Source organism: Grampus griseus, assembly GCF_964374135.1.
Source record: "Grampus griseus genome assembly, chromosome: 20".
NCBI lineage: Eukaryota > Metazoa > Chordata > Mammalia > Artiodactyla > Delphinidae > Grampus > Grampus griseus.
The window spans coordinates 610,953-623,550 of record NC_139014.1 but is presented as its reverse complement, the minus strand read 5'-3'; the positions used below and the strand labels follow the sequence as shown (position 1 = coordinate 623,550).

Below are 12,598 nucleotides of genomic sequence, written 5' to 3'. Positions count from 1 at the left end.
CGGTTCACTGCCCCTTCCTGGGGAGGATTTTACACCCTTGGCCCGTTGACTTTGGCTTGGCCGTGTGTCTTGCTTTGGCCAGTGAAGTGTGAGCAGAAATGATGGGACCATTTTCAAGTGGGAGATTTAAGAGCCATTGAGTGGTTCTGCCATTTCTCTTTTTCCTTTGCCATGAGACTGGCAATATCCCAGGGAGGGGCTGCTCTCTTGGGTCCCAGGGTGAAGAGTGAGAAACAAATGTTTATTGTGGTGAGCCACCGAAAGTTAGGGACTTGTTAACACAGTATAACACAGCCTCTCCCACGTGAAACAGGACCTGAGCCAGACCTGGAGCCTTCACTGTTACGGACACACCACCTGGCACACAGTAGGTGTACGATAGATAATTTTTGACGTATAATGAAGAAATTGATAGCTAACTAGGAAATAGCTTTTTTTAAAAAAAAAAAAAAGTCTATTCAGCTCTTCTACACATTTTAAAAAATATATTTATTTGTTTGGCTGCGCCGGGTCTTAGTTTGCAGCCTGCGGGATCTAGTTCCCTGACCAAGGATCGAACCCGGGCCCCTGCATTGGGAGTGTGGAGTCTTATCCACTGGACCACCAGGGAAGTCCCGGAAATACCTTTTTTTTTTTTTTTTTTTTTGCTGAATAATAGTTAGGCTTTGTGCTTTCAATACTTGCATCTTTCAGGCATCTTATTTTAATATCAGAATTTCATACTAAATCATCAAAGATTCTTTTGGAATGTGAAAGCTGTCATTGATAAGATGTTTATATATGTCAAGTTTTCCGGAGATGTTAACATATAAAATTTATTACAAAGTAAGGAAATACTGGTTATATTATAGCTTTTAATTAAGATTTCAGTTTTATTGATGGCTGGTGGGACCAGATATCTGCACCGTGGTCTCATGTAGACACCTTCTCAGCAGATTGCTGGGGAAGCTACAGACAAAGCTGTTTACCACCAGATATAACAGCTGTGCCCCGAATTCCTTCACCATGTGTAGGCTTTCCCTCTAAATGGTCTCATGAACGGGGTGAAATAGAACCAAATAAATTCAGCTGGGATTCCTGGTAATTTGGATTACGTAGATAATGTATGAATTCATTTTTTTTTAACTTAAATCGTTTCGATAGTGTTTAGAGCCTCCTCTCACTGTTACCTCTGAAACTAGTCAGAGGTCTATTTTACTTACATATCTATCTAGAGAAAAGCTGTTTTATTGTTCTCTATCCGAGGGTTATTTTTTAGTCTGCTTTCTATGTAAATGTCACTATGTTTTATGTTTCCCTCTGTGGCTTGCTGTTTTCATTAGACGATATATCTTGGGGTTCTGTCCCTGTAGTTACAGAAAGATCTAGCTCATTTGATTTAACTGCTACAGAGTATTCCAAAATTGAAGTAAATTATGGTTTATTTGGCCTTGCTGGTAGCTATTTATATAGAATTTTTTTAAAAGACTCTGTCACTTCTCATTTAATAATTACAGCATCTTACATAGCGGGGCAAAGAACCCGTAAGGATCTTTCTGCTAGCAAAGCTGGGTTTGACAAGGTAGTCCAACTGTAAAGTAAATGTTACTCATCAGAATAAAATGGGGTTACATTACGATCAAAAATTAACTGTCACCAGAAAGGGAAGACCCTTAGTTCTGTTTTAGAGCAGGCCACACTCAACAGGACCGGTATTAGCAAAGGCAGAGCACACTTGAGCAGGCTGATTCCTGAGCTTGACAAGGGCTGTCAGAGCCTTGTTCGCTCAACACGCGATGTCCAATGTCATGATTAGAATCGTATCCAAGTTACATGAAGTCACCCTCGTCAGATGATCTGGTTTTGGTCATACTCTGATGTTAACAAAAAGTTTTAAATAGGAATTTTTAAAATCATAGACTTTAAAAAAAAAAAAAACTTGTTCCCAAGAAATTTAAGGTCACAGAAATAATGCCAGATTCACCCTCGGAGCAGTGTTTTTGGTGTTGCTTGTGTAGTCAGCACGGGGGTGACGTTTCGACCCAAGCTTGGCTTACAAGTGTGCTTCATGGGAACACATCAGATGGTGAAACAGGGACCTTTCCTGGTACGTGGAGGGAGCAGCGTGAAGGAGCCACACTGCTCAGGGCGGCTGAGGAAATCGCACCCCGGGCTTCAGTGAAAGGCAGTCTTTTCCAGAAACTCCTAAAGCCTGAACCCCAGCCCTCAGGGACAGCGGTTTCCGTCCTCCCTCTATGGGAAAGGTGCAGGGCGTTTCAGAGACACTCACGTTCAGGTGGAAAATTCAAGCCCGGATGACCTCTGGCCAGAAGCCTGCCGTTCTTTTCACTCATCCAATTACAAGGGCATTTGAAGGGATGTCTATTCAAATATAAACATCCTCGTCAAAGAGCATCATCGAGCGCCCGCCTCCTGGGGTATGAGGGTTTGAACTCCTCTAGAGGTTTCACACTGCATGTTGCTGGATGCGTCTCCGTCATGGAAGCCTGCAATTTAAACCGCATCTAGAAGACGCCTTCTAGATGCTTACAGACGATACAAGAAGATGTCTAGGAAATGGAAGGCCCATGAGGTGCACTGCAGACCCATGGGTTTATTACTCTGAACGTGTTACAAAATGATGGTGACGGTGCTGAAGGACTTTGAAAAGTCCTGGTAGAAATGCTGGGATGTGTTTCCAATTAAGTTGCTGTATTATAAAATTAAGGTAGGAAAAGCAGGCTAGCAGATGCTTCCAGTAGGACTTGAAATGTTCACGTGTTATTTTTTTCCTAAGCGGTCTAGATTTAGATTTGTGGGTTAGAGTTCATTTGTGCCTATGAAAATTGGTTTAGTCAAAAACTTGTTTTTCTCCCCCAAACATGTAGACGACAGAGACGTCTGAGCTGTTTCCCGCTTTCGTTATAGCATAATGTCAGGCTTGTGACATATGACAGCAGGTTTCATACTCCTCTTAATGAGAGGTTGCCAATGCCTAGAGAAGTAAAGAGTAAGATTTGCACCTATTGCACTAAATGAGAAAATGTTACCAACTTGGTAGTAGTGCAGATTTGGTATGAAGACCAGCCATGTCACTGTGGTACCAGGTGCAGCCGGACTTACCCTAACTTATATGCTTCAGGAAATCTCTTTAAAGCCCTCGGCGCCTGTCCTCTGGCGGGGGCTGGGGGTTGGTGGTGAATGATGAGAAGATGGGGGGGAGGAAGGTAGAGGAGTAACTGTCTGCATGGGTGGCAGGTAAGAGAGAGACAGCACTCTGGAAGGCCAGAGGAAGGGGTGAGCGCGCGCCTGGCCCCGGCATCTGGGGCGGCTTCCTGGCAGGACGAAGCAGCCTTCGCTGTTGCTTTTTAAGGTGTTTTCGGCAGATGGGGTGTTGGCAGAAGATGGTTAGACCAGGAGTAGGGAACACCCAAAACAAGGTGAGAGGGGCCAGGGTGCTACCTGGGGCTTCCCCAGCGGAAGGGTTGGACATCGAGGTTTATAGATGTCAGAAGGACCCCTCGGGTCCCGTCCATCAAACGCTGCTTCTCACTCCCCGAGGGCGAGTGACACTCGGGCACCTCAGGCTCAGCTCCTCTGCGCGCACCTCCCTGGCCACACGGAGCCTCTTGGGGACGCCACGGCAGGCACTGTTTGTGTGATTCACTCAGCAGCTGTGGGGAAGCCCATCTTGGAGCCCGCAGGGCACAGCTCCTGCCTTGGGGTCCTGTCTTTCCATCCGGGTTACCAGCATCACCTGGAAGCCATGGCTGACACACCTTTCACCGTCCCAGGCCCCGTGGCTGGTCCTACACTTCGGGGGATCCCTCAGTTGGCCTGTGCCTCGAAATGCTTTTGTTTTGAAAAACTGATCAGAACGTTTTAGAAACAGCACATGCTTCCTACGCTTAGAGAAAAGCAATCTGATTCTACTTTTCAGATCAGTCTTGAGACTCGTTCTCCCAGGACCCCTTCCCATGAGATCCAGTGAGTTACATATTTGATGAACCAACGACAGATGCACTTTTGACTTAATGTGTCCTGTTTGACTTAATGGTATTTACCCAGCAAATATTACTGTATTCCCTATTCAGTAAACAGAGCGTTTAATTCGTAAGTTGTACAATAAAAGTCCATGCCTGGGAATTCTGCACGTGAGACCTGGTGACACTCCCAAGCCTGCCGTTTAGTTCACGTCTCTGCAGCAGTGTCCGTGTCCCGGTTTTGCTGACATACCGTGGTCGCTCATGTAAGATGTTATCAGTGGGGGAAGCAGGGTGAGGAGTGCATGGACGGTCTGTACTTTTCTTGCAGATTCTTGTGAGTCTTCGATTATTGCAAAATAAAACATGAAAAGTTGGTTGTTTTCTTTTTAAAAGCAAGACAGGATCAAAGAGATCATCTATTCCAGTTGTTTTCAAATTTTTTCTTTTAGCAGCAGTCTCCCTCTCCCACCCTCATCCCACAGGACATCCCGACTCCTCTGTCGGGCTCCCCAAAATCCCACGGGGAAGGTCCCGATCCAACCAGCACCCTCGGGGTCCAGATGAGGAAGTTGGGGCCCAAAGAAGTTACTGGCTATTGATGGAAAATCAGAGATCCGGGAAGTTTGACTTTTAGAGCAGTCGCTCTCTGCAAATCTCCACTAAGTCACAGCCCTTCAGCTGACACTGGCTTCTCTTGTCAGACGAGGTGAGATCAGACCAGGAAGAGCATCCGTGCTCCTGAGTTCATTTCTGCGCCGCAGGAGGTGGTCGCGGCCACTCGCCGTGATGCCCGGGCAGGTTGGATGGGCAGGTTGTCTCACAGGCGCTGCCCTGGAGGGCGAGTCCAGGGCGGAGCGGAAGGACTCAGGGCCACAGAGTTCTGTGCCTTCTTGCCAACGTGGCCTCCCCTCCAGCCGCCTGTGGGCACTGGAGCCCGTTAGCTTTCTTCTCCCTCCCCTTGTGAGCCCAGGTCCCTGAAGTATTGCTGAGAAACCTTTGACACCTCGGAGTTTATGACGATGACGTTATTGTTGGAAGTAATCTTCTCTTGCCTTCATCCAGGGGTCTTTCAGGTTGCAAAGCCCCTTCTCACATGTCCCCTCACCCTCACCCCCCGGCTAGGACACTGGCAGACTAGGTTTATTTCTGCTTTGTAAATAAATGGCTGCTGAGCTTGTATCAAGGTGGAGTCAGAACACAGGTCTCCAGAACCGTGGTAAAGGCTTTATTATAGGAGAGATGATGGTTTTCATAACGCTTCCGCACACAGGGATGGTCCGCAGGCAGGTGGGTGTTTGTGTTGTTATTGCCGTTGTTATCGTAGGCACCGTCCTTGGCACAGTTCTAGGGTGTAAAGACTCCCAGAACCTGGTCCTTCTCCAGCCACATCCAGGAGGGGCAGCTCTCTCCTGTACCTCCAAAGGTGAGAGCCTGAAGATGCCACATGGGCTTGGATGAGCAAGCCTTAGGTCCTCCTGAAAAGTGAAGCAGGTTCCCCGTGTGCCACGTCAACAGAGATCGATGTGACAGCCCACTGGCAGGACAGCTGCCCTGGGACCGCCTCGTGCGCCCAGGCTCCGGGGGCTGCGTGGGAGCTGCCACGCTGGATTTATTTCACGCCGATGGTTGATGCTGTCCTCCTGCAGGGAAAACAGGCTGTCCTTCCCCCTGGCCTCCTTTTTGCCCTCCACATGGTAGGACACAACCTTTACTATCTGCATTGGGAACTTTTAATTGGTACTGACACCAGCGTGTGCCCTTGACATTTTGCCCCGCATCCTGGGATATTGGGGAAATTGGTGGAAGGCTAAGCCCACACTTCAGACCACGTTCACAGCTGCTACTGGCTGGAAAAGTTACCTCCCAAGGAAGGTGTGGATTTTTCTCACCCCAAGAGACATTTCCAAAGTAAACCAGTGACCTGTGTCAGTCACTTACACACGGAGGCACCTGGCACCCATTAAGCACTTACGAAGTATTTGTGGAGGAACCTTCTAAAGCAGTGGTTCTCTGTCTTGTGCACCTGCCAGCGTTAGGCTCACCTGCAGGGCGTGTTGAGGCCTCCTCCACCGAGTTTGATTCAGTTGGTCTGGGGAGGGGCTAAACGATTTCATTTCTAACAAGTTTCAGGTGGTGCTAGTGCCGTGTAGGGACGATACTGTGGAAGCCACGGTCCTAGAGCAGAGATCGGCAGACTTTCTGTAAGGGCCAGGTAGCCTTTTAGCCTTCGTGGGCCTGCAGGTTCTGTCACTCAGTTCTGCCATTGTAGCCACCGGAAATACGTAAATGAATGAGCACGGCTGTGTCCCGTAAAACTTTATTTACAAGAAACAGGTGGTGTTCTCATTTCAAAAACAAATTGTGTTGCAAATATTAAAAATGTTTTAAAGGTGTTAGGAGAGCCTCATTCTGGGTGGATTTCTGAAAGCTCTCGGATGGGAACCAGTGTTAAAGCCTCAGCTACGGGTCAGATCCCATCTCTGATGTTCACTGGCCGCAAGACTTTGAAGAACACTACCATCTCTGCAGAATGAGGAGGAGGATGATAACAATAATAATAATACAGTGACAGATTGGAGGAATGCTAACATTTATCCAGTTTACGTGAGCGTTTGACTTACTATTCTTCATGCTATTTTAATCTGCATGATTAAAATATTCCAGAATTTAAAAATTTTTATCTTTAAAAAGTAGTCAAAAGAATTCATTGGTCGGTATGTGTCTTAGATTTTAGGTTCCAGTGTCACCCAAAAGGTCAGTTATCTTATGAAGTCACGATCACCTTTGGAATTCCCTCACATCACCAGCACCCAGGCTCTTAGAAAGTCAGAAGCCAAGCATATCTTTCTTTGAGTATCTTTGCATTGGAGAAGCCCCAGAGTAAAGGACACATCAAGGACACCCCAGGCTTCCCTTGTCTGTAGTGGAGCTCGTGGTTTCTCCTCCCCGTAACCCTGCTCCCCTGGCATCTTCCTTCATTCAGACAGTGGTACCTGCTCGGGCCACAGAGAATGGTTTGGGAGGAGGAATCGAATGAGGAAGGGTTCTGATGTGACATGTTGAGGATGAAATTGTTTTACAGCTCAAATAGGATGTGTTGATCCTTCAGCTCAGTGCTCTGCTTTACGTATTAATAAACAGAGGCGCGGGAAGCAGAGGGGCTACTGCTTTACGTGGGTTTTCCCTTCTCAGCACCTCACTAAGATTGACTTGTTTTGTCTTTATATCAACCACATAAGACAAGTCCTGTTAATTTCCCGGTGTGTAGATGGGGCAGAAAGGATGAGTAATTTGCCCACGGTCATGCCTCTGGGAAGGAAGGGAAGTGGGATTTGAGCACAGGCAGTGTGACCGCAGAGTCCGTGCTCTGTCATTACTGCTGTGTGCTAGATGGGATTTTTGCTTCTTTGTCTATAATCTATCTGTAGGTTGAGGAACAAAACGCTGCTTGGAAAAAGGCTGCCTAGTTGTCCCTTCAGTCATCTGCGTGGTGCTAGAGGAGATGAATTGCCACGGGGGCTAGGGGAGGGGGCTTCCGGGCCTTTCCAGTGTTCATCTGATTACACTGAAGTTTCCCTCTGCAAGTGCATATGACGCTTTGGAAATGGTGCAGAAGCAGGAAGACGTCCCCGTGGGTTTGGGTGCATATCTGGTCTTAGAGTATATTCCTGGAAGCCTCGCCCTAAAGGAAATGGCCCAGTCTGCTGAATGGCTCCAGGGTCACTCAGCTCAGCTTCACGGATACACCCTGATTTTGTGCCTGCTACAGCCCACGCTGGGCCCTGGGGATGCGGCAAGACCGCGGTGTCTGAACCGCTCTGCCCCCCCTCGGGCACCTTGATGGCTCTGGGTCCAGAAGTGGTAGCTGTGGGAGAAACCCCGCTGTGTGCGGATTACACCCCGGAAAGAGAGGGAACGTGGGCATCCAGTGCCCAGCCCGGAACGCGCAGCCTCTTAAAACACGATGCGGCAGAGGTGCCCCTGCCCGTCGTGTGACCTCAGCCCACGGTGCACACACAGTCTGGCGCCTGGAGCCTTGCTGTGGAGGCGGGAAGGGCGGGCCTGAGGCGGGCCTGGTCCCCAGGTGTGGTCTCCCCGTGACTGATGCAGTGTGCTGCTTCTCCCCTCAGGACCCCAGGAGCAAGCACAAATTCAAGATCCACACCTATGGAAGCCCCACCTTCTGCGATCATTGTGGGTCGCTGCTGTACGGACTCATCCACCAGGGGATGAAGTGTGACAGTAAGTAAGTTTTCTTTTCTTGGTAGGTGCTGAGGCTCTGCGGCGTGCGGCCGGGGTTGACATGCGTCCGGGGTTGACAGGGCCCTTCAAGAGTTAGTGACTCTTCAGCTCGTCAGTGGAATTCGTTCAGACATGGACTCTACCAAAAACGTAGAGGATCTCTCCGCTGTCGAAGTTGTGGTTTATTAAACTACTTAACTGCCTAGTTATGAGCCCTCACCCCAGAAGCACCCGGTTTAATGAGGTTGCTGCTGCCCCAGTCCTCCGTGGCGGAGATCTGCAGTCACTGTCGCACGCAGGCCTGTCAAACCCCACAGCGAGTGCCGTGTGTCCCCACCTCCAGATTCCACATTTGGGTTGGCTTCAAGATGAGCTGAGCGTTCGTACTCATTATCTTCCTGGGTCTCTGATTAGTGGGTGGACTGTGGAAAAACCCAGTAGGCTCTCGTTAGCGCTGAAACCACAGCAAGAATAAAAACGGGGAGGGCATCTTACTTTTGAAGCTCCCTTGGCCTGTGTGTTTCTGGACAGATCAGATTCCTACCAGGCCAGTTAGAGATGAAACCCCCGAAGACCTCCGTCCTCTCCCCTTCCCCTTTCTGCTCTGTGTGTATCACCACCAAACACCAGGAGGAAAGAAAAACATCTTTTTCTTTCTGTGGAAACTCTTTGCTCTGATCATTGTCATGTAATGAGATTCCCCAGGCTATTTATTTGTTTCAATAAAATTTTATTCTTAGGACATGAAAAGGTACTTACTGAGCCTGTTTTTTTCTAGTAGAAGGGGAAGGGTTATGGGAATATAAGATGTATCATTCGTTAATGATGGCTTTTAGGGCCCAGAGCCTCATCTGTGTGTCCCGACACGGAGCAAAGACATACGTATGTCGTCTTCCCTCGGTATCCGAGGGGGCTCGGTTCCAGGACCCTCCACGGACGCTCAGCGCCCACAGTCAGTGGATATGGGGGTATGGATTGGATTGGGGGGGCAGCTGTGGAATTGTTGGAAAGAAATCGTGTCTGAGTGGACCTGTGCAGTTCAGACCCGTGTCACTCAAGGGCCAACTGCACATAAACATCAAGCTCTGTGAACTTTATGGAGTAGACGGATAGCTTCTCAGAGCGCAGGGCTGCTTCACGGAAGCTTCGCGATCAGCAAGGCCGGTGGCTTCCTGCATTTCGGGAAACGCTAGGATTCCAAAGACACTGTTTTCAGAGGCTCTGCAAGGGTGGATTCTAAGTGCACTTGTAAATACACTTTTAATTATTTTAAAACTTGGAACAAAAGTGAATCCTCAGCTGTGTTAGGCACTCAGCCTCGGCGAGTTGAAGGTGACCTTGCAGACGGGGCCCTCCCGTTTCTCCTGCTACATCCACTGCAGAGTCAGCCGGGATCGTGAAGCGTGCCCTTAAAGAAGGGCACCAGCTGCCCGTCCTCTTCTGGGTGAACCAGGATTTGGGGATGCTGTCCAACTTTAACACGAGACAGAAATAAATGCATCGCTGAGGCTGAACTGAGTCTTCGCCTGGCACCGCTAGGCGGTGAAAAGTTTTGTTCGCATCAGAGGCCTTTCTCGGTTATCCAGGGATGTCTTTATAGTAAATAAGTGGTATAGATTTGAATTTATTAACTAAGCGTATGCTAATGAAATGACACTCATCTGGTTTGTAGATTAGGATCCTGCTTAATAACATTTTAGTTGTAAAATGGGTTCTGTTAGTAAAAGTTTTGAAAACCACTGACCTAAACCAGTGTGTTTTGTTTTGAGCTCTTTGCCTTGGAGTCCTAGGGTTTCTGGGGCGGCTGCCTGCGCTCCTTCCTGGGGGCTGCAGGAAAATAAGCAGATGGGTGCCAGGACCCAGACCACCCCCCAGCCAGAGCCACTTCCGCAGAGAAGAACCCTCTTCCTCTGCCCTTACACACAGTAGGTTATGATGCTGTAGACACTTCTGCTCGGTGGAAAGAAAGTCAGCAACCACTTGTGCAGGCCTCTTAGTCTGCGGAGTAGGAAAGGGAGTGGGAAAGCCAATGAGCTTCCCAGGATGTACGATACAAGCCGCGGACGGTAGCACCGAGACAAAGATACAGCCCAGGGCCCTTTCACCTCCCACGCCCTCCCTGAGGTCCACGTCCTTTCCAGAGGCCTGGCATTTATTCCCTTAAGTTGCACGTTCTGCCCAAGTTTGAACACGTGATTTGGTCGATGCGGGTCATAGCACAGCTTTTCAAGAGGCTTTGTATTGGCCGAAGCAGGGTACGTGGTTTTGAACGGTTCCCTTTGGGAATGAATCCACGTTAATCGTGCTTCCCTCGTTGTGTCCCTTTTCCTGCTCTCGGTGTGTAATAACCGTAGCTGAGATCCGTTGTCCATGATGCTGCTTGCTGTGTAGTTCACCACGTTAGAATTAGCCACTGAAGAGGAAAGGGGCGTGGAGGCTCAGAAGAGCCTTGTAGCACCCCCTGCAGGATTCACAAGCGTCCCAGGGCCGCCCCTCCTTCTGGAAGCCTGAAGGTACAGGGCCAGTAGAGCTGAAACACCTACACAGTCTTCTGTTTGTGCTCAGTGCACCGGACTCTCTTCAGGGTTCCTTTAGTCCATTACAGTAAGACTGATCTTTTTTTAATCCTCCCCCCCAACCCCCACCCCCGTCTGGCCCACGTAATGTCAGCTGGTGAGAAATGGCTTATGCCAGGCGTGTATTTGTTTTACTCAGAATAATATTTAAATATCTGAAGACAGGTTTAACATATCAAGCACAGGTTCTTTTAAAAACAACAACAAACAAAAGCAATGCACTTAAGCCTCCTTGGAAATACGGTTTACTGAGGAAAGGAACATTTTCTGAATTTCCTTTACTCAACCCTGCAAATTCTCAGAAAGGCATAAGAAATTCTTGGCAGAAAGAGTCGTCTGTTTAAAATGTGCGTGCTCTTTGCCTCTGTGTACATAAATAGTAATTAGTCTGCGCTCTACATGCATTTACCTGTGTGGATTTTGTGTGCTGTTATGTATTGGAAGCGTTCACAGAAGACAGGGGGGTGTCTTGCTTCAGTTAAGACTGAACAAGTATGGATCGAGTATTCTAAGGACACTGTCGCTGTCATGCAGCCTGTGCTGTAAGGGACATCTGCTAACAGTTCTTTATGTCACAAAAGCATTACAGCAGAGTATCGAGTCAGAGGGTGGCTCATTTTCACTTCTGTTCATGCAGCCAAAACACCGAGGGAGGGGTGTTTCCAGGCCACGCGCCCAGCCTCACCCTTTGCTTTCTTGACTCGCAGCCTGTGATATGAACGTGCACAAGCAGTGCGTGATAAACGTCCCCAGCCTCTGCGGGATGGACCACACGGAGAAGAGGGGCCGGATCTACCTGAAGGCCGAGGTCACCGAGGAAAAGCTCCACGTCACAGGTAAGGCAACCTCGGATGGGTGTGAGGCGTGTGGTGCTCCGTGGGCTTCGGATCAAGGGCAGGCCAAGACCCGGGCTGCTCGGACGCAGAGCCACGGGGTCTCATGAACACGCCTCCCGAATCCCCAAATGCCAGCGTCAGTCGGGGTCACCACGGCCGTGTGGAAGAAGTGTTCTGCAGCAGGGCCAGCGGATTGTCCCCCTGGTGACGGGCACACCAGAAGCCACTAAGCAAGATGCCCTGGGTGAAGGTGGAACCCGGGCGAGGGCAGGCGAGGGCTGACCCAGGTGTTTAAGGGCGTCGGGCTGTGATGACCTGATGGGCCCGCCTCGAGTATTTACGCCTCCTCTGAGTTGGGTGCGGTGCTGAGAAATCCACACAGATGAATTTATCTGCTTCTCACAACTAGATCATTAGCCTCATTTTCCAGAAGAGGAAACCGAGGCGCAGAGAAATGGGAGCCCTGCAGTGTCACATAGTAACAGACCCTGTGCTTCTAACCATCACCCCACCTGCACCTCACAGACAAGACGGCTGAGGCACCAGAACTCCATGTCCCCAGGCCAGGCGCCCTCCTCGGGGCCGTGTCAGGGTGCGCATGTCACAGCACAGCTTTTCCTTGGGTTTCCCACCAAATCCACGCTCAGCCGGGGGTCCTCAAGGTGACGCCCTCTGTGCTGCGTATGGTTTAAGGCTCAGGTGGCAGCCTCGTTTCCTTGCTCTGGAGGCCTCTCGGGTACCACCCGCACTGTACGCTCCCTTCTCCTGGACCAGGACATTTATTCTCATCAGATCAGCAAACATACTGTGTTCCCATTTGTATTTAAAAGTGGAAAAACTGACTTAATTTTCTTTGTTATAGGAAAAAAAGACGTGAAGGGTCTGTTTAAGGAAGAAGCGGGCGTGGGGTGGGGGAGGAGTCCCAGAGAAAGCTCGCTTTCGGGAACATCCTCACATTTTTTTTCTTTGGAAAACAATC

The 12,598-nt window shown here is 49.2% G+C and overlaps 1 protein-coding gene across 3 annotated transcripts in view; it reads left to right on the top strand.

Annotated features, from left to right (window-relative positions):
- The window catches only part of PRKCA (protein kinase C alpha), a gene marked incomplete at its 5' end in the record, with an annotated part of 360,927 nt that overhangs the window by 253,632 nt on the left and 94,697 nt on the right, over positions 1-12,598 (top strand). For all 3 annotated transcript variants that reach the window (XM_082679809.1, XM_082679808.1, XM_082679810.1), the window contains 2 exons: positions 8,096-8,207; positions 11,491-11,619. In XM_082679809.1, coding sequence (XP_082535935.1) covers positions 8,096-8,207; positions 11,491-11,619 — 241 coding nt within the window. The remainder of the gene's footprint in view (positions 1-8,095; positions 8,208-11,490; positions 11,620-12,598) is intronic.